At 53.2% G+C, this 21,809-nt stretch overlaps 1 protein-coding gene across 1 annotated transcript in view; it reads right to left on the bottom strand.

Moving 5' to 3' along the window:
• The window catches only part of TEX264 (testis expressed 264, ER-phagy receptor), a 39,168-nt gene extending 22,047 nt beyond the window's left edge, over positions 1–17,121 (bottom strand). Inside the window, exons 1-4 of the mRNA XM_058032217.1 lie at positions 17,063–17,121; positions 16,044–16,111; positions 14,622–14,913; positions 8,862–9,083 (exon numbers count right to left, since the gene is read on the bottom strand). Of these exons, the coding sequence (XP_057888200.1) occupies positions 8,862–9,083; positions 14,622–14,900 (501 nt within the window). The 5' untranslated portion in view covers positions 14,901–14,913; positions 16,044–16,111; positions 17,063–17,121. The remainder of the gene's footprint in view (positions 1–8,861; positions 9,084–14,621; positions 14,914–16,043; positions 16,112–17,062) is intronic.
• Between the last annotated feature and the right edge of the window lie 4,688 nt (positions 17,122–21,809).

Below are 21,809 nucleotides of genomic sequence, written 5' to 3'. Positions count from 1 at the left end.
GCAGCCCCAAAGCTGTGCCTTGCCTATGGCACACAGGCTCTAGGCAGGAGGAGGAGGAAGAACTGATTCTGTTCTTTCATCCCTGTGATCTGATCACCACCCAACCTCGCGACTCATCCATCCATATTTTGACTCACTGCAGAAGAGAAATGTTTTCACTCTTCTGCTCTCTCCAAAGCGGGGCCTTTCCTACCGTTTTATACTTAACTAGAATTGAAAAAGTGCAAGTTAGTCATAGCACAATGGTCCCTTTTCTGGAGGTAAAAATGCCACTGCTTTCAAGTGTATTATCTGCCTGCTCCACAGGTTTCAAAGTGGGAGCTTCACAGCCAGGGAAACTGGGCCAACAGCATTTGTTGGAAAAGAGCAATATTTCTGTGAAGCTGTTTCTCATTTGATCGGGTTCATTTTCCTATTTCTTAAGCCTGGCACAGCTGGCAAGGTCTGGCTCAGAGGGCTATGGGGAAGAACCTGTCCAGACAAAACTCATTAGGACTCAGATAAAATAATTGCAGAGAGGCAAATCAATCTCATCCTTGAATTAATTGACTAGCTGTCCAGAAGGGAAGACCCCAAGGTTCAGGACACTGTGGCTGCTGGAAAGAGCTGGACACGTCTCCAATGCTTGACAAAGAAAACCTTTCGAACCGATTGCATCCTCTGGGATTCTCTATAAATACATCTGGGCAGAGCACACGTACAGATCAAGTCGATAAAGAGATCTGACAGAAAAGCACTGTAGTGTTTTACTCTCCCTCCTTGCCCAAGGCAAACCATCTCAGTTCTTTCTCTTCCTTGGACAGCTGTATGAAATATCCCCGGCTTCTCCCGTGATCATTAATCCTCGCTGCAAACAAGGGGAAGCAAATCTTTTGTCTGAGAAGATTCATCTCTGTGAGAATCTTGCAAGGTTGAGCAAGTCATTCCAAGGCTGCTCTCCCAACTTTCCAAAGCAACAGCTTGGGAAGGTGAGGTGGATTCCTACTCCCTCCTGGGACCAAAATGCCTCCAAACAGGACCACTGAGTGACAGCCAACAGGGGTCCAGGCTTTTGGCTGCCAGGCCATCAGGGATGCCCACACAGTTTGGCATGCATGGGAGGGCAGGCACTGGAAGTTCACTCTTCTCCCAGGAGCTGCCTTTGGAAATGTTCCTGAAAAAGGAGCTGGGATAGCAATAGGCTCAAAATGCTGGATGTCACAGGAAAGTGCCCACTGTGGCAGCAATCTGGGGCTGAGCTGCCAGCTGGAGAAACCTCCACAGGAATGTGGTGGAGGCCCCATAGCCAGAGGCTTTCAAGGTGCAATTGGGTGCTACATAACCACACACCCTTTCCTATAAAAGGCTGTACCAGACTCTCTTTGCAAGCCCCTTCTAACCTGGTCTGTTCCCATTTTGTGATCAATTAGAACTGGGAGGCCACGGTGGCAGGAGCCTGCATCCCACACATGTGCATCCCACACCCTGCTTCCCTAGAATCAGGACTCCCCTGTCTGCTGCTAGGACAGACTCTTGCACAGAGTCAACAAAAAGTTGAGGAAAACCTGGGAGATTTCACACATGCCACAAGCTGCAGAGGCAGGGAAGGAGCCTTTTTAACTACCAAAACTCAAAACTGGTCAGCAAACCTCTCCTGCTCAAAGCAGCAATGCTGTCAGAGCTGCAGTTTGCACCTGCTCCCGTGCAGGAGCCGAATAGCAGAGCTGAAACAGAAGCTGCACAGTTTGCTTGCAGGAGGAAAGGTGTGTGCAGGCACAGGCAGCAGGAATGGCACCAGCACAGACTGGGAAACCAGCACACACTGACTGGTGCACACCGACGTGCCTGGCACAGGCAGCACTGAACATGAAGCATGGTCAGTGTTAATTCACAGCCTGCCCACAAGGACCAGGGAGAAGGTGACAGCAGATGAGTAGTGGCCTGGGGCTGCCACATTCCTCTGGGGAAGGGACAGTGGGGCTGCCTGCTGCGGGTGGCAGGAGCTGTGACGCAGAGCCCCGGGCCCCATATGTTCCATTAGCTGCACAGGAGGAGCGCAGTCCCTGCAGACACAGGTTAAACAGACCTGCTCCAAAGCACTGCACAACCCTGCCCACCAAACCCCCTCCACCTGGCTCAGCCCCCAGCCTGGTCTCGTGGGCATCCTGCTCTCCCCTGCCCGCTCCACGCTGAGGGCGAGGTCGCTCACGCTCGCGGGACTGAAACATCTTTGGGTGGTTTTGTTTTGTCGCTAAAAATATTTAATAACTAAAAGCTGCTGTGAACGTGAGAACTGATGTGATGTGACATCCAGCTGGGGGGTGCCAACCAGCAGTGAGCAGGCTGTGCTGCAGAGAGCCCACTGAAAACCAGCTGTCAGTGCAGGTCAGCGAGAGAAGAACGCGCCCGCACAGGCACAGACACCCCGGGGTCTCTGCACTCCCTGCCACTGCATGTCACCTTTGGGACAGGCTGGAGCATCACAGTGCCCACCCGTCACCTGCTCCTCCTGCCCAGCCCGAGATCCAGAGCTTCACTGCTCCTGGCAGAGAGCACACACCAGCCAAGGGTGCTTTCTAGCACTGCACAAGCCACTCTGGTCCTTGTCCTCAACATCAGCCAAGAAGGGTCCATGAATAGTGCACAAGCCACATGTGACATGACCTACAGCCCAGCTTGGGACCATGCAAGGGCTCCCAAAACACTTTCCCTGGAGCCTCTATCCTTACTCCAAATATATGACAGCCCACAGCCAAGCAGCCTGTCACACTGTCAGCTCTGGTCTCGTCCCTGACATCAACAGAAGATGGACACATCAAATCCTCTATGACTCTCTAGGATTTTTCCCCCATTATTATTTGATGTGTGAGGATCATTTCCCAGCAGTGTCAGGTAACCTCCTGTTTCCCGGGGAACCCTGAAGACCTACACCCATGAGCACATGGGCTTAAAGTGAGGGTCATCCCACCCAGCCAGGCAGCTGTGCCACCACCCCTAACCCCAGCACCCTCTTCAAGCTTATCAATTCCCACAGTCACACTGGGGCATGGGAAAAAGGCAGGAGAAAGATCCAGGGCTCCATTTCCCAGAAATTCACTGGCATATTCTGCAGGGTAAGCCATTGATGCAAAGAGGAAGAAGAACATCAACTGCATGAGTCTTGCCAGACCCACATGATGAGACACTGAGGGCAGCAAAGCCCCAGGTTATAGGTGATAAGTTTGGATAAAGGTGTCCTGCTCCTCCTTCTCTCTAGAGATGTGCATATGTGGCTTTGAGTGGCCCTGGCTCAGCAAGGGCTCCACCTTGGGCAGCAGTCTTCAGCCTCTGGTCCCCAGGGCTTGCAGGAGAGCCAAGGAGCTCACGAGGACAAATGAAGCTGTGGTCCAAGAACACAGGACTGAGCATCTGTTAGTAATTCCTGGACCTCTGGAGGAAAATTCAGGCAGCAGTGGATTGGCTGAAGCTGCCACTGCGATCAGCTCTCACGCACGTGCAGACTGAAGCCTGAGCTGCTCACACACGACAAGCTGGCATTTAAAAATGCTTCATGCACAGAGCCCGGAATAAATAAACTAAATCATCCAGGAGAAAGAATTTAAGTGGAAAAACATCCCAATAATTGAGTCCTTTTTGTAAATGTTTTATCAGCTCCCAACCCCCAATCCCAGCCTCCCAACACAGCCAAGCAAAAGGATGGCCTTTAAAGCACAGACCACCTGGGATGGGAACACAGCTCCACAGACCTTCCTTCATTTAAAACTGCTGGGAGAAAAGGATTTTCAACAGATCTGAGCAAAGGCAGCAGGCTCAGCAGCGTGGTCAGGGGAGCCAGAGGGGAAAGATGAGGTGCAGCCTCACAAGGGTGCTGAGGCTCAGCTGCCATAAAGGATCATTTAAGCTCCCACTCCCCCCAGACAGAGGTATCCATGTTCTGGAGCTGTTTGGGGCACTAGGTAGGGGAGAAGTGTCTGAAGGATGGCACAGACCCTGGACAGGTCAGCCAGGGGAAACCTCAGCAGCACCAGTGAGAAGGGAGGAGTGTTCACTGAATATTTCTGCACTGAAATTAGGACAGAGTCAGACGACATGGGCAGAGGATGTGGGTGAAATGTTTGTTCTTCCATGACAAGATAAAACACATGGCTCGCAGGCCCAGATAACACACATTTCAACACGCTGAACTCCCTGCTGACAAGCTGTCCACATGTCAAAGGGTGATCTCTGGCCAGCTGGAGATGCTAAAAAGTCCCAGGAGAGACAGCAGCCTGTACCTGCCAACATTCAATGGGTAAATAACTGACTTGAACAAGCACAGACTGCCCAGGCAAAGCCAGCCAAGACAAAATACACGGATGGCTGCAACTGGGCCAGATCACCAGGAAGCAAAGGAGATCAGCATAATTAATGCCAACCAATACTTGTTTACAGCTGTCAGATCCTGTTGGCAAACAGGATTTGTTTTAGTGGGGAGGGAGGGCTTGACTGATAAACAAACCAGCATTTGCGCCATTCAATCCAGCTCAGAGGAGATGCAGGGCTTGGCATCATTTCCCATCTTTAACTGAGGAACCACAACTCCATCAAAGGGCAGAGGCACGTGTCTGAGGCTGCTATTAGATCAAACCCAGGACTGGGGGTCTGTGGCAGGGGACAAGGTCTCCACCAGAGATTCATGTGCTACAGCAATATGACCATTGCTGAAATAAAAGCATCTGCCTGAGCTACTGACAAGTCACAGAAGTTTTTAAGCTCAAAACAGGTCCAAAAAAGAAACTGGAAATTAAGGTCAGAAAATATGGAAAACATTGGAAAATGTGGGAACTTTAAAAGGTTTTTGTATTTAGCTTAGCAAAGAGAGAGGTAAGAGGTGACCACATCCTAAACTGCCATAGCTGACAAGGGGACAAAAGCTTGCTCCAAGCTGATGGTCCAAGGAATAACACATTTCCCTGGCTGTAAACAGGAACAAGCCACATCTTTCCAGCACCTTGTGGAGCTCCTTTCGTGGGGAGCTGAGGTGTGGAGGAACACGACAGCCTCTGTCAGGCAGGAGCCAACCTGACAGTTCCCAAAGATCTCCTGGCATCACAGAGTCCATGCCAGACATTCTTGCCTGAGATCTGCATTGTAAAGGAGTGATTCACAAGCCCATGGAAGTGGGAAACTTGTGATTACAGAGACCAGGGGAAGGAAAAAAGCTGGGAGTTTAGCTGAACTTGGAGGATACCTTTAAAAGACCACCCAAAGAGATAAAACCCCAGTTTTCCAAGTTAGGCAGTCAGAGTTTGAGGTCAGTCAGCTGGTGCTCTGGAGGGTGCAAAGCAGCCAGAATGATACTGGCATCCACTTCCACATCTGCCTTGGCTGAAGATCACAAAACTGACCCCAAAAAAATCACAAAAAGAGACCATGTTGAGGCAGGCACTTCTAGGGCTGTAGTGAAAGACACCTGCCAGCTCTGCCTGGGATGCAATTAGCCACCTCTCTATGCCAGAGGAGACCAACAGCCAGGAGGGCCCAGCAGGTGCCAGAATGGATGCAGAGAGATGCAGGGACACACAGCCCACCACAGAGAGCTCATTATAGCTAAAGCAGAAGAAACACTCCTTGAAATGGCAGGAGGTTGCAGGGGAATAAGCTGCTCCCAGAGCTGTCAGAAAGAGTCCCCACCAGAGAAGAGCTTTCTCCTTTGCTCCCAGGAGCTGGGAGTGCCTGGTCTGACAGGCAGCTGTGGTGTGGGCCAGGAGTGCACATCCCAGGAAAGCAGGGCATACCTGCCTGGAGGCAGAGAGAAGCAACATCAGAGGTTATTAGGGAGGAAATGCTTTTAAGGGACGCTAAATAACCCCAGCCTATGCCTTAAATAACCCATGTTCACAGTAATGAGCCAGCAGCCCCTCCTGGCCTCCTCAGAAGGCAATTCTAGCCAGTAACTCACTGCCAGTCTGCCATTGAGGGGAAGGATGTCCTCTTACCTGCAAAGGATGGCTGCAACCATTTCCCCACAGCTCCCAAAAGCCAGGCCTGCACCTAAAGTCTGACAGAAATGCCAGCTCCTGTGCTCACAAGAGTCAGGGGGGCAGAGATGCAGGCTGCAAGGACAGCCTGGACATGAGACCTCCTGCTCCATGCCAGCTCATCTCCCTTCCCACCCTTAATGAAAGGAGACTGTCACCCTACTGCTCTTTTTAAATTCCTGTAATAAATTTGTTTCTAACTTTTCCTGTCCCTCCAAAGCCATGGCAGACTGGGAAACACAAAGTTCAGACTGCCAAAAGCCAGCACCACTGCACCCCGACTGCTTGGGAAACACAAGCCACAAACACTCCTGGTAACTTCTGCACAGCAGCAGCAGCAAGCCCAGAGGGAGCCACAGGTCTCATCCAGCAGCCTTTGGGATTGCATGTCCCCAAGTTAACCCCACAGATGCCATGGGAAGGCTGCTGGAGTGCCATCTGTGCTAAGGCTTCTTTCAACTCCGGCCCAGAGTTCCCCCCCAGCTCTCACTGCCCTGTTTCCTAAGCTGGACCCCAAACCCTCAGTTCCTTTGCCCAACATAACCCCCTCCAGTCCCCTTCTCCTCCCATTCCTCTTCTCTATTTTCAGCATCTCCAAAGCTTTCTCCACCCTCCCTCCCCACCTTGCAACTTTCTTCCTGCCTCCTTCAGCTCCCTCTCCATCCCCAGCTCTCCCACACCTTCTTTCTAGGACTAGGCAGCCATGTCATCCTCCCTCCACTTCAGCTAATTCTCTCTCTCCATGGGAGCCAGCATTTCATCCCTGCCACTGAGTCCCCTTTCATGCCTCATGGCTTTTGCCTTCCAACCTCCTGAGATGGGAGAGCTGTGAGGGACCTGCTCTTGGCAGGCCTGACCCCCAGCTCTCATGAACAGCACCTTTCCCAAAGCAGGCACACAGGAAATAAATAAATAAATAAATAAATAAAGCAAATCTGTCTCGCTGCTCTCTCGGGTTGCTTAAGGGAGTTGGGCTCTGGGGGTGGGATGAAGGATGCTATTTGGAGAAGCTGTCTCCATGGCAACCCCCATTCCCACCACTGAGCGGGCACAGGTCACCTGTTTCCATGAAAGTTTCCCCTTCCCTCCCCATCCCTCCACCCCAGGAAGTGCCAGCACAGCCCCAGGGGTGCAGACAGTCCAGGCTGAGGGAGAAGTGGCAGGGATGCTGCTGGCAGGGCTGCAAACAGTCTCCTGAGTGCCCTGTGCCACACTGGGGAAAGGCAGGGCATCCCCAGGGTGCAGTGTGCAGGGAGCAGCAGCACCCACTGCCCTCTGCCCCTCCTGGCATGGCAAACCCACCCTCCTCCTGCCTGTGTCCCCATGGTCAGTGCCAGATGGGCAGGGCCTGATCCTCAGTCCTGATCCCATTGTGCTGCAGGACATTCAGACAGACACAGGCACCCTGACCCCCGTGCTGCTGGGACTGGGCCAAGATCAGAATGTGTCCCCTCCCTCTGCAAGTGCCCGTGGGTGTCCGTTTCCCTATGATTTCAGTTATTGTAAATGGAAATGGACCACTCCCATTACACAGTGCCAGGTGCTCCCAGAGCAGCCTGTGGTTCCCTTTTGAGCTCTCACAGCTCCATCTCCCCCGTGACAGATGTGCTGCTGGGCCCTTCCCCAGCTCAGGCAGCCTCAGCCCGGTGTCTCCGAGCGCTCCCGCCCGCTCAGCCCCCTCCGTGCACGCCCGCCACAGGGCTGGCAGCTCTGCCTGGTGCCCCCACAGAGAAACGGGCACAGCTCCAGCAGGAGACACACAGCCTGAGAACAGGGGATGGGCTCTGCTTCCCACAATGGGGGGAACAGCAGTGTCACCTACTGCCAGCACTAATGCACGCTCCCCCAGGAGCAGCGGGCAGCTCCCTGTGGCTGGGGTGGACAAGAGGGTCGGCAGAGAGCCCCCAGCTGAAGTTCCAGGATTGGCACCCAGGCAGCCATGCTGCAGCACAGCGCAGGCTGGAGGGATTCACACGGTTCCCCCACAAGGCTGGGAGTTTCGCCAGGAAAAGCAAGTTTATAAATAGTGTGTTTCAACACGAACAAACCAAAGCGTCAGAACTCGACAGTCAGATAAGCCAAGGGCTGACATGGCCCCTCCACAGCATCCTCCCCCACTGGGAAGGACAGTCCCTTCCCTCCAGCATCCAGCTAGCCAGGACCTTCCATGCTCTCTGGAAAGCCTGCATCTGGAGGTGTCTGTGGCAGATGTGCTGCTTGGGAACACCCCTGCCCCAGCTGCCCTGGCAGCCAGAGCAAGGCAGCAGAGCTGGCTTCAAAAGGACCACAAGCAGCAGGGATGGCCACTCAGGGCAAGGGCAAACACAGCCCACAGCAGCCAGCTGCCCAGCCAGGGCCAAGGCCCACAGATTTCAATGTACTGCTTGAAAGAAAGTTTTCATAAGCCCACAGGCCAGAAAGTTTCTAACTTTTCCTCCTGTTCCTGAAGAAGACAAGCTGCCCCACTGGTGAGGCTGGCACTCAAAACAGAAGCTCCATAGCACGAAGCATTACACCGAAGGGCACGTAACTGCCAGATCCTAACAACAAGAAAGAAACTCAAGGGGAAAATCAGCTTTTATCTCTGTGTTAAGGAGAAAAACAGCAAGTTATTAGACAAGAACTTGTTTCTCATAAACACGAAACAGCAGAAAAGACACCCCTGTGCCTACCAAGCGAATGGAAGGACATCCCTGCTGGGGAACTACCTGCCAGATTGCAAAAGGAGGAGATCTTGATGGTAGTGCCCAAGGGAAAATATCAAGACATGGCACGTCAGAGCAGCCCCATCAGCTGTCAGGAAGAGAAGCCTCTGACAGCCCACTGAACACCGGCAACGCTCCTCACGCCACACTCGCTTACCTTGATGTAAGTGTCAAGGGCTGGGTGGACACGGTTGACTGCCAGATGGATGGACAACGGTGTAGTGAAGGGGAAGGTGGCCATGACCACGTGGCTGGGAGCAGGGAAGCTGAAGATCTTGAAGCCATACTTCTGGAACCGTTTGATCTGCTCCTCCGACGGCTTCGCGTCCCCCTCGCTCAGGATGCGGCCGATGGCGAAGCGGCACTTCTCCGGAGACACCTGATGGAAGGGGACAGACAGACAGACAGTGTCAGAAGACAGAGGCTTGGAACTGGCCAAAACTTCAGCTTGTTGAGGTTGGAGGCAGGATATGACCATAAACCAAGTAAAAGCAATGTGCCCTGCAATCAGGCACACCAAAGCAGGTGCCCAGTCCTAACCCAGGCTGATCCAGGCCTAAATAATCTACATTCCTCCCAGCCTAAATGCACAGCCCAGTGGGGAAGGTGCTGCTTCTCTCCTTGGAGTGTAGATGGACTTGCAGCAGAGAAGAGCTAAACCCCACCAAGCTGCTCACTCAAACCTGTCCCAGGTGACAGTCCCTGCAGGAAGTGTCTCTCCTGATCTCACATCAGACACCTTTCTGTCAACAACTTGTCACAGCCATCCCCTTCTGCAGGACACCCCTGCAGCTCAGGGAGGGGGCTTAGAGATGTGATCACAGCTTGCCAAGTTTGCCTCCATCCCACTCTTGAGAAAGTCCCCTGCAGCCATGTGCACATGCCACCAACCACCATGGGCCACAGGCACTAAGCTGGAGAGAAATCCAGAGGCCCCCGGGTCCTTCCAAGGTAGGCACACCCAGTATGGCAGTTTTGGGGTGGGGAAACTGAGGCAGGTAAAACCTGCATGCAGTCACCCAGCTGTTTGTAGCAACACAAAGAGAAATATATTCACTTCTATCCTGAACCCCAACAACATAGGAAACCTAGAGCATGCTCTCTTTACAGATTTGAGGATGCCTCCCATTAAGACAGGGGGTGCAGCCCAGCAATGGGGGTGCTCAAAGCCCTGCCACCAGCACAGTGAGGGCCCACAGGACTCCAGCAGTCTCCACACCAAAGCTGACCCATGCACAACTTTCATTTCTAGTTTTCAACAGAATCCCACCACTTGAGTTCAAGCTTACCCACAGCCCTGGGCAGGAATGTGGGAGGGGGCTGGACAACCCAGCCACTTTCCGTGATATAACCTAGGGCCACAAAGGTGTGACAAAACTCCCACAGGGACGATGTGAAGCAGATAGAGGATGCATCAAGGCCAGCGTTTTACAGGTTCCCATCCCCATGCAACACCACAAGGGGATCTGTGCTCCCTGATCCCATCCCTAACTCTGCTGTACTAAAGCCCACCAAAGCTTCCTCCTGCAGTGCGACCACCCTCTCTGCACTCCCTGCCTTGCCTTTCCCCTAAACACCTTCTGATGTCGCAGGGCAGGAGCATTCCAGAGGGAACACGAGCAGCTGTGAGTGGAGGGAGGAGAGCAGCCTGCGGAGCAGCATCCACCAGGCTGGGGACGGTCTCACGGCTCGCTCTTGCCCTCCTGTGCTGCAAGAGGGAGCTGCATCGGGGCTGCGCCCAGCATCCATCACTGCTCCGGGCAGGGAAGCAGAAGCAGATCCACCCCAAAGACAGCAAGAGGCAGCCATAAATGGCATCCCTGGGAAAAGAGCCAGATGAAACTAGGAGATATGGAAATCTAGATTAAATTCCTTTAAACATTCAATCTCCATTTATGTCCTGAGCAAAAACAGCTCAATCCCACCCCTGGAGCAACCGTCAGAGGGACCAGAGCTGCTGGAGTGGGCAGCAATGCTAGGCCAGGCATGTTTGCTTCCTCCCTCCTCCTTCTACCTTTCCTTTTCACAGCATGTAGCTCCACAGACATCTTTCCAAGGGTAGCAACAAGGCAGATTTGCCTTCTTGGAATGGAACAGAAAGGAAAAGGGAAAGGAAAAGGAAAAAAGGAAAGAAAGGAAAAGGAAAGAAAGGAAAAGGAAAGAAAGGAAAAGGAAAAAAAGGAAAGGAAAAAAAAGGAAAGGGAAAAAAGGAAAAGGAAAAGGAAAAGGAAAAAAAGGAAAAGGAAAAAAAGGAAAAAAGGAAAAGGAAAAAAAGGAAAAAAGGAAAAGGAAAAAAAGGAAAAGGAAAAAAGGAAAAGGAAAAAAAGGAAAAGGAAAAAAGGAAAAGGAAAAAAGGAAAAGGAAAAAAGGAAAAGGAAAAAGCTCCATTTGAAACCAGCCTTTCCCTAACAGATTTGTCTTTTCCAGTAGGCAGGTGCTGATCAAAGCCTCTGGTCCCCCAAGCATCCTGACAGAGGAGTTCTGGAAATTATTGCTTAACCTATCCATCAGCTTTGCCAGTTGGAACAAAACCTATTTCTGCATTCACAGAGCATTTTGGTCTTATCCATCCAACGCTTGGGCACGGGCTTGTGGCTGAGCACATGGACTGCAGGAAAAGTCCCTGGCATGTGCCCACAGCTATATGTGAGCAGGAGCTTGGCTGGAGCTGAGCACAAACCCACCCGCCACATCCACTCCTTGCTGAGGAGTTATTTTTATTCCTGACAGAGGTGGGAAAAGGAGGGACAAGTCCTCTGGGCTGCTAAATATTAAATAAAAAGGAAAAAGAAAAAAAAATGACGCTTAAATTAATATTAATCTCGTCCATTAACACATAAACATGGCTGGCAGGGTTCTGGCAGCACTCGGGGAGCATCCTTGTGTGAATGCTGGGAGAGGCAGGAGTCAGCAGGGAGCCCCAGGGACGCTGGTGGCAGTGGCTGCCCTGAGGACTGGCATGACCCTGAGGCAGCCCACATGCTCCAGGCCACGGGGCTCCCCCCAGCCCCACTCCCAGCCAAGAGCAGCACACTGCTGCTGCTCTCCAGCTCAGCATTCCCACCCTTTCTCCTAGCCAGAGCTTCCTTTGACCACAAATCAACCAGCACAGTAATTGCCACTTGCTGGCCACCAGCCCCTTCCTTCCCAGTGCTGGGGGCACCAAATCCCCCATGAGCCATGGCTGGGGTGGATGTCTGGCCAGAGCCCCCCAGTGCTCCACCCCGACACCACAGGACACAGGACTCAGCCAGCACCTTCTGCTGCCTGATGACAAAGGTCTATTTTTAGAGACAAGTCAACATCCGTGGCAAGTGGCCAGCTCTGGGCGGGCCAGCTCTGCCAGAGGGTGCTTCACCGAGGTCAGCAGAGCACTGAGAATGAGGAGGAAGAGGAGGAAATAATCTCTTCCTCCCAGGGGAAAGGCAGCCTGGGTGAGCAATCCCACCCTGTGGAACCTCCAGGAATGAGGAGCCAGCAGTGCACAGCATCTCCCAGGCCATCATGGCTCAGTGGACAGGAGCACACAGGGAGCCCCATGGGACACTGGGGTGTCTGCACCTGAGCAGCACATCAGGTACGAGCACTGCAGTCTCCACCCAAGAGACCAAGCCACAGCTGGCCCTTTCTTCACCTGCCCAGAGGCAAGAGAACCACCTGCCCAAACACATTCTCACTCCCAGCACCCTGCCTGGCCTGACCTGCCTGTGGGTGAGATGTGGATCTCTGTGGGGAGCCAAAGATCAGCACGTGGAAGGTCCCACCAGCACCCCAGCTGCTCCAGCACTGTGCTCACCACTGTGCTCATGGATGGCAGGCAAGGCTCCTGTCACTATGCAGAGCTGCAGGCACTGCAGCTGTATCCTGCACAGCCCCCCTGCGCCCCAGCCACCACAGTGGCTACAGGGACAGGAGGCTCAGGCCAGTGTCACCTGCTCAGTGCCATGAGCAAAGGACGCTGGTACAGAGAGGGGCAAGGTCCGTGGGGCTGCCTGCCAAGCCTGGAGGGCAGGTTAGACTCTTGCACAAGGAGCAACAGTTGGCTTCCAAAGCCCTGGATGGCCACCAGAGACAAGGCCTGGAGCCCCACTGCCTTCTCCAGCCACCGGGTAAAAGCAGAGATGCAGCAGGTGCAGGAACAGGAGAAAAAAAGACAAGACCTGGAAGGGGAGGCAGTTTGACCATGCACTGACAGCCCAAATTTTCAGGGTCGGGTCAGAGTCACTCCTTCCTAGCCTCACCTGGTGCTAGCAGGGAAAGAAGGCATTCCCTGTGCCAGCCAGGGCAGGAGTTAGCACAAATAGCCTTATCAGTATCCATGAGCCAGTACAGAACAGGCTTTTACTGGCCCAGGCTTTAGCAAACAAAGAGCCAAGGCCCTTGATACAATGTCAGCTGAAAGGCTGCAGGGCAACCACAGGCATGTGCACACCATATCCCTGGAGCAGGACAGCACTGGGAATGGACACTGAGCCCTTCCCACCGCACTGACTGCATGCTCTGTGCCCAGAGACCATGGCAGAACAAGCAGCACCATCAGAGTTCTCAGCTCCAGGTGAGACCCTCAACACAAGGAGACAAATCAGTGGCAATGAAATGGCCACTCTGACCACATGGGCACCACGGCTCCAGCTCCAAACCTGACAATTCCTCCAGACAAAAGTGTCCAAGCGCATCTAGCCAAACCCTGCCTCTGCTCAGCTCATCCTAAGAAGTCATCCTTGCCATCATCCTTCCCAGGCCAGGAAGAGGCACCATGGTGTCTTCTCTGCCTCCCTGTCAGGGCACCACAGGACACAAGGAGGCTGGACACAGCAGGCTCCTTCTGTGCACAGCCAAGCTCAGTGCTTTCTCACCTCCAATATCCTCCTGTCACAGCTCACTCAGTACTGTGTTTTCATGGACAAGTTCTTCCCTCAAAGCAGGTCCAATCCTTGGGAGAACCATCTTGCAAGCAACAAAACAAAGTTTCTAAAACAGGACAGACACCCCCAGAGCAGAAGCACTGGGTGAGAGCTATCAGCCCAAGCCCTGTGCCCTGCACCAGCCCCCAGCACATGAGCCCAAGCACACATGCACAGCTGCTGGCCACTCTTTTGTCCCTCCTCCCCACGGATTCCTCCACGGTCACACGAGCTACTGCAGAATTACCAGGGAGCCAGGCTGTCTGCCCCAGACAAATGCCCACATGCCATTATTTGAAAACCCCAGAGTCATTCAGCATCAGCAGCCAGGTTCCACCCCCCCAGCAAGTTCTGATGCACTTTTGTTTGTTCCTTGTCTTTAACTGTTCCCATGGAGTACTGGGCCCTGGCTGGCAGCCACCAGGCAGGGTGCTGCTTTCTGGTGGCTGCCTCAGCCCAGGAGCATCATGGAGCAACTGTTTCATCAGACAGGAGCCCTCAGCACGCAGCACCTGAGCTTTCAATAAGAACTCTCAGGGGATGGAAGAACTACAGGGAAGCTCAGAAACACATGAGAACACTAGAAATGAGAGAAGAAGTATGGATGAGAACAGACCGAGCCTTTGAGAAGTGACCATCTGCTTTCAACCACAGAGCTGCAAGTCCAGAAGGAGCCTTGGCTGCACTTCCAAGGAACATGCCAAGGAATGCCTCACCTTGGGGTCGTGAACACTGGTTTCTGTTCCATAATCAGCTCTGTTATCCTGCTGATAGCCTCTGCTGAACAGGGTATCAGAAGATACCAAGCTTTGCTCACCCAATGCCTTTCAATCAGGATTATGCAAATCCTGATGCAAATTTCAGGTGCTTTTCCCCACACAGGGTGCTCTGTAGATCTGGGAGACCCTGTGAACCCCAGTGCTCACCTACAGAGGATGAGCTGCACGTGCCTGAAGCACATTTAGGGAGCATCCCAAGCTGGGAGCCATGAGAGCATGCGGGGCACACCTTACCGTGTGAGGGTTGTCATAGTAGACCCCGATGGAGCAGAGCTTCGAGGAGATGCTGCAGCCGTCCGTGAAGAGCTGCCCGGACTCTCCATAGGGGCCCACCCTGAACTTGTAGGCCAGAGTCATGCTGCCCACAGGGGGGGAGCCAGCACTCACAACCACCTCGGTGAAGAGCCCCGAGTAGACGACGAAGCCGAAGACGGTGAGCAGCAGCAGCACGACCAGCGCCGCAATCAGGCCCAGCAGCACCCAGTCGGTCATGATGGACACCTGGGGCACCATGGCTCCTCTGGCACTGCAGCGAGAGCAGAGGAGAAAAGAAGGGCAGTCAAGCTACCACTTGGGCAAAGGATTGCTTTCTAAAATTATTTATTTGCAGCAAAATGCACTCTCTTGCAGTTGTTCTTATGCGTGAAGCTTAACAGAGTGGAAGTCCTCCAGAAGCCTGCTGTATATTAGTGCTACATTGCATCAGCCTGCTCCAATTGGTCACCAGGTACAAATTATATTGCTTCAGTGCCACTTGGGAATGAGGTGGTTTGAAAGGGAGGACAGAGAGGCATCATCTCCAGCTCCTCAAAACTGTTCAAATCCAGTTTTGTATCCAGGAGAAACCAAAAAACCACCCTGGGAGCCTGCATCATACAACAGATAACACATACACAGCACTGGGCTAAAGATCAGGGAACCATAACAAAATAATTTATCATTTATGGGTACCAGGCCCACTCCAAGCAGGGCAGCCCCTTTGTCAATACATCCAGAAGCCCAGACCTTCCTGCCATGATCCAAATGTCCAGATTCAAGCACCCAGAGAGGCTCAGAGGAAGCTGAAAACTCAGCTAGAAAAAGCATTTCCAACACACTCAGGTACAATGAATTACTGGTATTTCTTTTAGAGGGCTTTTTTTAAACTAAAAGAGTTTTTATAACTTCAACAAAGGCTTCCTGTTTTGTTTGGCATATTTTCTCTTGTGCTGACTGTGGGACACAGCAGCCTGGTGAATGCCTTCTGCTTGTTTTCACCCACCAAGTGCAACCACTCTGGGGAGTTGCAACCCCAACCATTCCAGAAGAGTTGTTTGTGTTTTACACTCCTTTGAGACACAGCTCTGGTCACACAGGGAACGGTTGCGATGCTCCCCTGGGACTTTCACAGAAGGCAGGCTTGGGAGTGAGCGCTGAAGTAAACAATCCACCTTTACCTCTGTGTGTTATAAACACACTTCGTCCACAAAGTGTCGTTCACCGAGGCTGCTGCTTGTTCACTCAGGTTTACAAGAGAAAAGCCACATCCTGGTAGGAAGCGCAGGCAGCTCTGCTTTGGCCCGGCAAGCAGATACACGGCAAAACCAAACCCTGCTGAGCCCAAACTGGGGCCACGCTCCTGGGCCAGGCACCATCTCGCACCATGACCCCACTCACCTGAAAAACCAGCTCAGCCCAGAAACGCTTCAAGACATCTGATCCACTGGGGTGCAGGATCTGTGGCGCTGCAGCAGGAAAAAATAAGGATCATTGCTTCCTCTCAAACTCACAGGACCAAAGGCAACACAGCTGCGGCAGAGCAGCCGAAAGGCGCCCGGTCACCTCCGACCTGCTCCCCACAGGAGGGGTGTCCCGAGGAGAACCTGCTCCTGCAGAAGCACGCAGGCCAAGGTTTCTTCCCAAAACTCTGCGGCTGAATGCACGGGCACCAAGAAACGTGGAAACGGGGAACGAACGGTGAAAGAGGACGATGTCCTGCCTCTGCTGGGTGTCCCAGCCCGGCCGCCCCCGGGGACACCGGAGCCTCGGCCGGAGCCGCTCCCGGGTGCCCTGGCAGCAGAGAGCTCCCGGAGGGACACAGCCGCTCCCGCAGCGCCTCCGCTGCTCCCGGTAACCAACACAGAGCCGGCACTCCAATCACGGCCCGGTGATTCCCCCGAGCTGCCAGCCCCACGCCCAGCCCCGGGGCCCTGATGGCAGCCGCCCCAGAGGAGAGCAGGGTATTTTTGGCCGTTCTTCCCGGTTCCCGTGGCTCGTTCGCCGCCGGCACTAGCAGGCACTGCCGGTTCCCCCCAGCCCTCATCACGGGCCGGGGATGTCACCTCCCCTTTCGGCCCTGGATGCCGACCCTCCCGGTGCCCGTGCCCGGCCGAGGCTGGGGGTCTGCCCCGAGCGGCCCCGCAGTCCGGCCTGCCTGCCGGGAGCCGCAGCCCTGGGCCCCGCCTGCCCGCAGGCAGCGTCCCTCGCACCGGCACCGGTGCAGCCCCCGCCACGGGCGCGCCCACCGCCGGAGACGCTGCGGGACCCGGCCGGCGCCCTCCGGCTCCAAGCAGGCCGCAGCCTGGGGGGACCGGACCGGATCGGCGCGGCGCTGCCCGCCGGGCCCCGCGGATCCCCGCAGAGCCGCCCCCGCCGCGGTGCCGGGCGGGGTCCCCGGGCACCCCCCGCGCTCTCACCGGGGCTCCCGGCGCGGCCGGCCCGGAGCGATCCCGGCGCCGCCCCGCCCCGCCCCGCCGCCAGGGGGCGGCTGCGCGCCGGGCCTGGGGGCGGGGCCGGCGGGATGGGCGGGGCGTACGGCCGCTGTACCAGCGGGAGGGGCGGGGCTTCCTGAGGGGGCGGGGCTTGGGCGGGGCAGCCCGAGGGTTTGCCCGCCCCGCGGGGAGTGCGCCCTCTGGCGGACGGGCGGCGCCACGGCCCGGCCTCAGCGTGGCCACGGGTTCGAGCCCCCCGAGGCTCCTCACAGTTCCCGGCTGCTCACCGAGCCCTCCGGTGCCTCGCCGGCTGCCCAGCCCTGCAGCCCGGGAGCCGAGCAGGAGGGCTGTGGATGGAGGGCTCTCCTCCCGCCTCCCCTCTCAGCCGTGCGCCCTGCAGGGCACCGCTGATCGCCAACGAACGCCGTGTCCTGCAGCCTGCCGGGGCTGCGGCATCCCGCGGCTCGTCCCTGCCGGCTGAGCCGTGCCTCAGGCTCCCCAGGCCTGGTGAGGATCCCCTGGCCCTTCCTTCCTTCCCCCTGGACAAGCAGGGGCCCTGGACAAGCAGGGGCCCTGAGCCTGCAGCCGAGTCAGGGCCCTGAGCACACGGCCTGGCCGGTTCGGGCTGCGGGCAGAGCTGCTCTGCAGCACCCAAACCCTTCCCAACAAACCCTGAGAGGGTTTTCAGCAGCTGCTCGCAGGTTCCATCGCTGGGGCTGTTGCAACCTGGCAGAAATATCTTGGCTTCTGCCTGTGCTGGGGTTTTCCCATTGCCCAGCTGGAAGGAAAATCAGCCAGACATCTCAGATAGCAGTGCCCACCAAGGGGAGCACCAGCAGGGCACAGAAGCAAACTTAACACCTCTGAACTGTCTTCAGCCCCTTCAAGCCTCCAAGTTTGCCCTATGTTGGTCCATGAGCAACCTCCAGATGCAGCAACAAGGAGCAGTGGAGTTTGCTGTGGCCTCTCCTGTTGTGGTTTCACATCCATTTCCCTGCATCCCAAGCCCCTTCACTGGGGTTGGGGTTTTTTTGTTTTGTTTGCAGAGGGAGCCCAGCCACTGCTTTTCACCAATGTGCTCATTTACAAACAGCAGTGTGAAATACTGCAGTACTTCAATACTTGCCTTTCTCCAGCAGCTTCCTTGTGAGGATCTCGAGGCTTTCCATAACCTGCAATTAGTTCAACCTCAGAGGCCCTCCTTGTATTTGGCATTATAACTCTTTTGCAGCTGGAAGAAAATATTCCAGCTTGGTTACGTGTCTTGCCTGGAGCCATGCAGTGAATCACTGGCAAGAGGAACAGAACCCAAAAGCCCTGCAGCTGCCAGCTCTGGCCATCAGACACCTCTCCTTCCTCCAGCCTTAAAGTTCTTTAAATCTACACACATTTAGTACATAACACGTATGTTTCTCCATTACAACAGCTAACACTAAAATTTGGGTCTCATTTAACAGCTCCGTGCCTTCACTCTGAACCAGTACATTGGGGAGAGGTGAGGCAGGTAAAATGTGCTCTCCAGCACATGGCAGGAGAGGTCTCAGCAGATTTGTTTGAGCCCTAACATCTCTAACAGGGGATGCAGATCAGCCAATTCTCATTTGAATGCTAAGTGGCAGTCAGAATTGGAGGTGGGTTGTGAGCAGAAGCAGATGTGGGCAGATGTGGGCGAGCAAATGTGGCTCCAGCCAACATTTCTCCATCTCCTGTAGCCTCTCTATGGAGGGACTCCAGCTTCATCCCAGCATTAGCAGGCAGAAATGATGTTTAATAGGGCAGTGACCTCATCTGACTCCTGCAATACTCCACAGTTGCCTCAGCAGGGTACCTGTGCTGGGATATTCAGCTCAGCCTTGGCCCAGTCCTTGGCTTTCCAGTTCTGCTCACACCTGCTGGACCCTCTATCCTCTGCTCCAGGACAAGATACTTCATTGTCCTTCCTCTCTCAATTGCCTTCACTGCTGGACAAGGTGAGCTGAGCTTTGCAAAGGTCACTTCAGGTTTGCAGTAAGCAAATAGATGTGATAAGGATACTGATCACCCTGGGAACATGGCAAAACACAAAGGGCTCTGACTAACTCTGCATGGAAATACCCTCCCTAGAGGGGCAGGCAAGAGGCCAGAAGAGATCACACAGCCCTGAGCAATTTCCATCAGCACAGACACAGATGGGCTCCACTCCCAAGTCCTTCCTGGAGGCCCATAACAGCAACTCTGCATTACTGTTGATGAACCAAGACTGGCACATTGTTCCTTGCAACCAAAGGAGACCATCAGTTGTGGGAAAAACTGGAAGGAAGGCAGCACAGGCACATGGAAATGCTCCCTGGTAGGTCCCCTTCAGAGGAGAGACACTGCAGAGGGAGGGACTGTGCTGTGTGGACAGAGTGAGGACACAAAGGGCTGTTTGGGGGCTGCCAGGACCAGGGTGTGGCTCACTCAAGTCAGTATGGTTTTGGCCACTGGCCTCCCTAAACACAGGGTTAGTGGTGCTGGGAGCAGGAAGCTCCCTGGGAATCCCTCACAAAGGCTGCACAAGACAGGACAGGTTTGCTCCTCTGCATAACGGATTTTATCCCTCTAAGCACCCAGTACTCAAACATAAACTCTTAATATTTGCCACTGTGGAGCTTCTTGTGCAATCCATCCATTTTCTAAAAGATCATTCCTTTGTTGAAATGCAGCTGCTGTTGATGGGAAAACCTCAAGGTGAGACCAGGAAGGGCTCACAAACAACCTGGCATCCCATAAGGGCCAGGCCTGTGAAAGGCAAACAGCATGAAGAGCTCAGCAGCACTTCAGCCCCTGACCTTTTGGTGCCTCTGCTAACACAAAAGAGATGCACTGAAGGATTAAGTGTTGGTCCATTGGCTTGCCCTCAGATTTACATTCATTTCCCACTGCAGGACAGAAATGTTTCTTTCTCATGAGAGGAATAAAAATTTCAGCGTTACAGAGTAAGAAAAGGCACACATATCTTTTCAGACAAACTTAAAAGTTAAGAAATATGCAAATTATTCTTATGGCTAAATGTCTATTTAGGTCACAAATGCTAAACAGCAAACTATTTCCCCCCAGGATCTATTAGCAAAAATGGTCTCATAATTAAAAGCAGTTTTTAAGGTATGAAGGACAGACACATAACCTTTCCTACCTCCTGCCTTTGGAAACCAGAAGGGTCAAGTTTAGATTCTCACCTTGTGTTCAGATCCCAGCCCTGAACCACACAAACTTGGGTGTTGTAGGATCCAGTAAAACAAAACTAGCCACCAAACCAAACAGAATGGATGGCAGTGACAGGCAAAACACTCAGTAATGCCATGACACAGAGTGGCAGGACAAGTAATTCTGTCATGGGGAATTTCCATGGATACTACAAGCAAACTTCCATAAAGTTATGGAAGAAAAACACCTGTAGGTTGTAGCCTATGAGCTCCTCTTTTTGCTACCAAAGCCCTAAACTGCAGATTGGAATTCTGCACCTCTGATCATATCTACTTAGCAAGATACTGAGGTGGTTTTTATTTAACAAATTGCAATGGAGCTTTCATCTCTTCCTTTCAGATGTCACATCATCTCTGGTAGCTGCTGTGAATGACAAGGAGTCATTCAGACTCCTGTCCCCAAGGCCAGCAACTACCTTTGTACATTGCTTTGATTTTCTGTGAATAAAAGATCACTTACAAGCCTGAAGAGATGCATTATTCATCTTTAAACTCCCCTGAAAATCATTTTAAGCTGTTTATAGCTCCAGTCACTTGGAAGTTTGGTGCACAGCTTTGACTCATGACCAAACAGGTCTGGCCAAATTCCTCCTGAGGTGCCAGGCAGGGGCCATGCTCAGGAGGATCTGTTCTTTCCTTGGTGGCAATGCTTCTCACAGACACCTGTGTTTGATCCAGAGCACAGCACCTCCCTTTGCCCATGCTGGGAATATTGCTACCTCCTACTGCACTGTCACACACACACAGAGCACGGGGCTATCCACACCTTTTCCTGGTGAAAAATGTATTTTATAGGGACATTTACATTGAAATATTCTCTTGTTTCTCCTCCTGTGGCATGCCTTCAACTTGCATTGCCTTAGCAGCAACTGTGTACTTCCTTCTTTACCCTGAGGAATATCTTCCATTGGCTTTGAGCTACAGAATACACATTAACTCACCAGGCCAACCAGGCCCTTCCTTCCTCTTTTTTCTTCACCTCCTCTCTAGTACATGAAGTCTAGATTAAGTTTATGGTGTTTTTCTTGCTGAAAACATGAGATAGTTTACCCAGAGTGTTTTTCCATTTTCCACCCAGACAGAACCAAGAAGGGAATCAGGAACACACCACACTTTGTCTCTCTGGGTTTGCAAACTGTGCTCATAAAAAGTGCTGGGTTTAATGTGGGCTTGTCAACAAGCTCATTCTCTGCAGCAAGTGACAATTTAGACTGTCTTCCAGAATTTTTAATGAGGAATCCCCTAACAGGATTCAGGGATCTCAGCAGGATTTAAAAGCCTTACACAATGTCATTGTAGCCAGAGTCTGGCACTCCACAAAGCAAAGCAGCCCAGCAGTAATGATACCAACAGAGCTTTCATGTCAATGGCTCTCCTTTAGTTTTACTAGAGTGACTGCAGAAGAAACAACAAGCAGGAACATTTGTTCCAACCTTAATTGCTAGCTTCAAAACCAGAAAATTAATTTCTTATAGCCATGTTGTGCTCCTGTTTTTAATACACATGTA

This window comes from Melospiza georgiana, chromosome 11 (genome assembly GCF_028018845.1).
Source record: "Melospiza georgiana isolate bMelGeo1 chromosome 11, bMelGeo1.pri, whole genome shotgun sequence".
NCBI classification, from domain to species: Eukaryota; Metazoa; Chordata; class Aves; order Passeriformes; family Passerellidae; genus Melospiza; species Melospiza georgiana.
The sequence above is the reverse complement of the archived record's forward strand: the minus strand, read 5'-3'. Positions and strand labels throughout refer to the sequence as shown.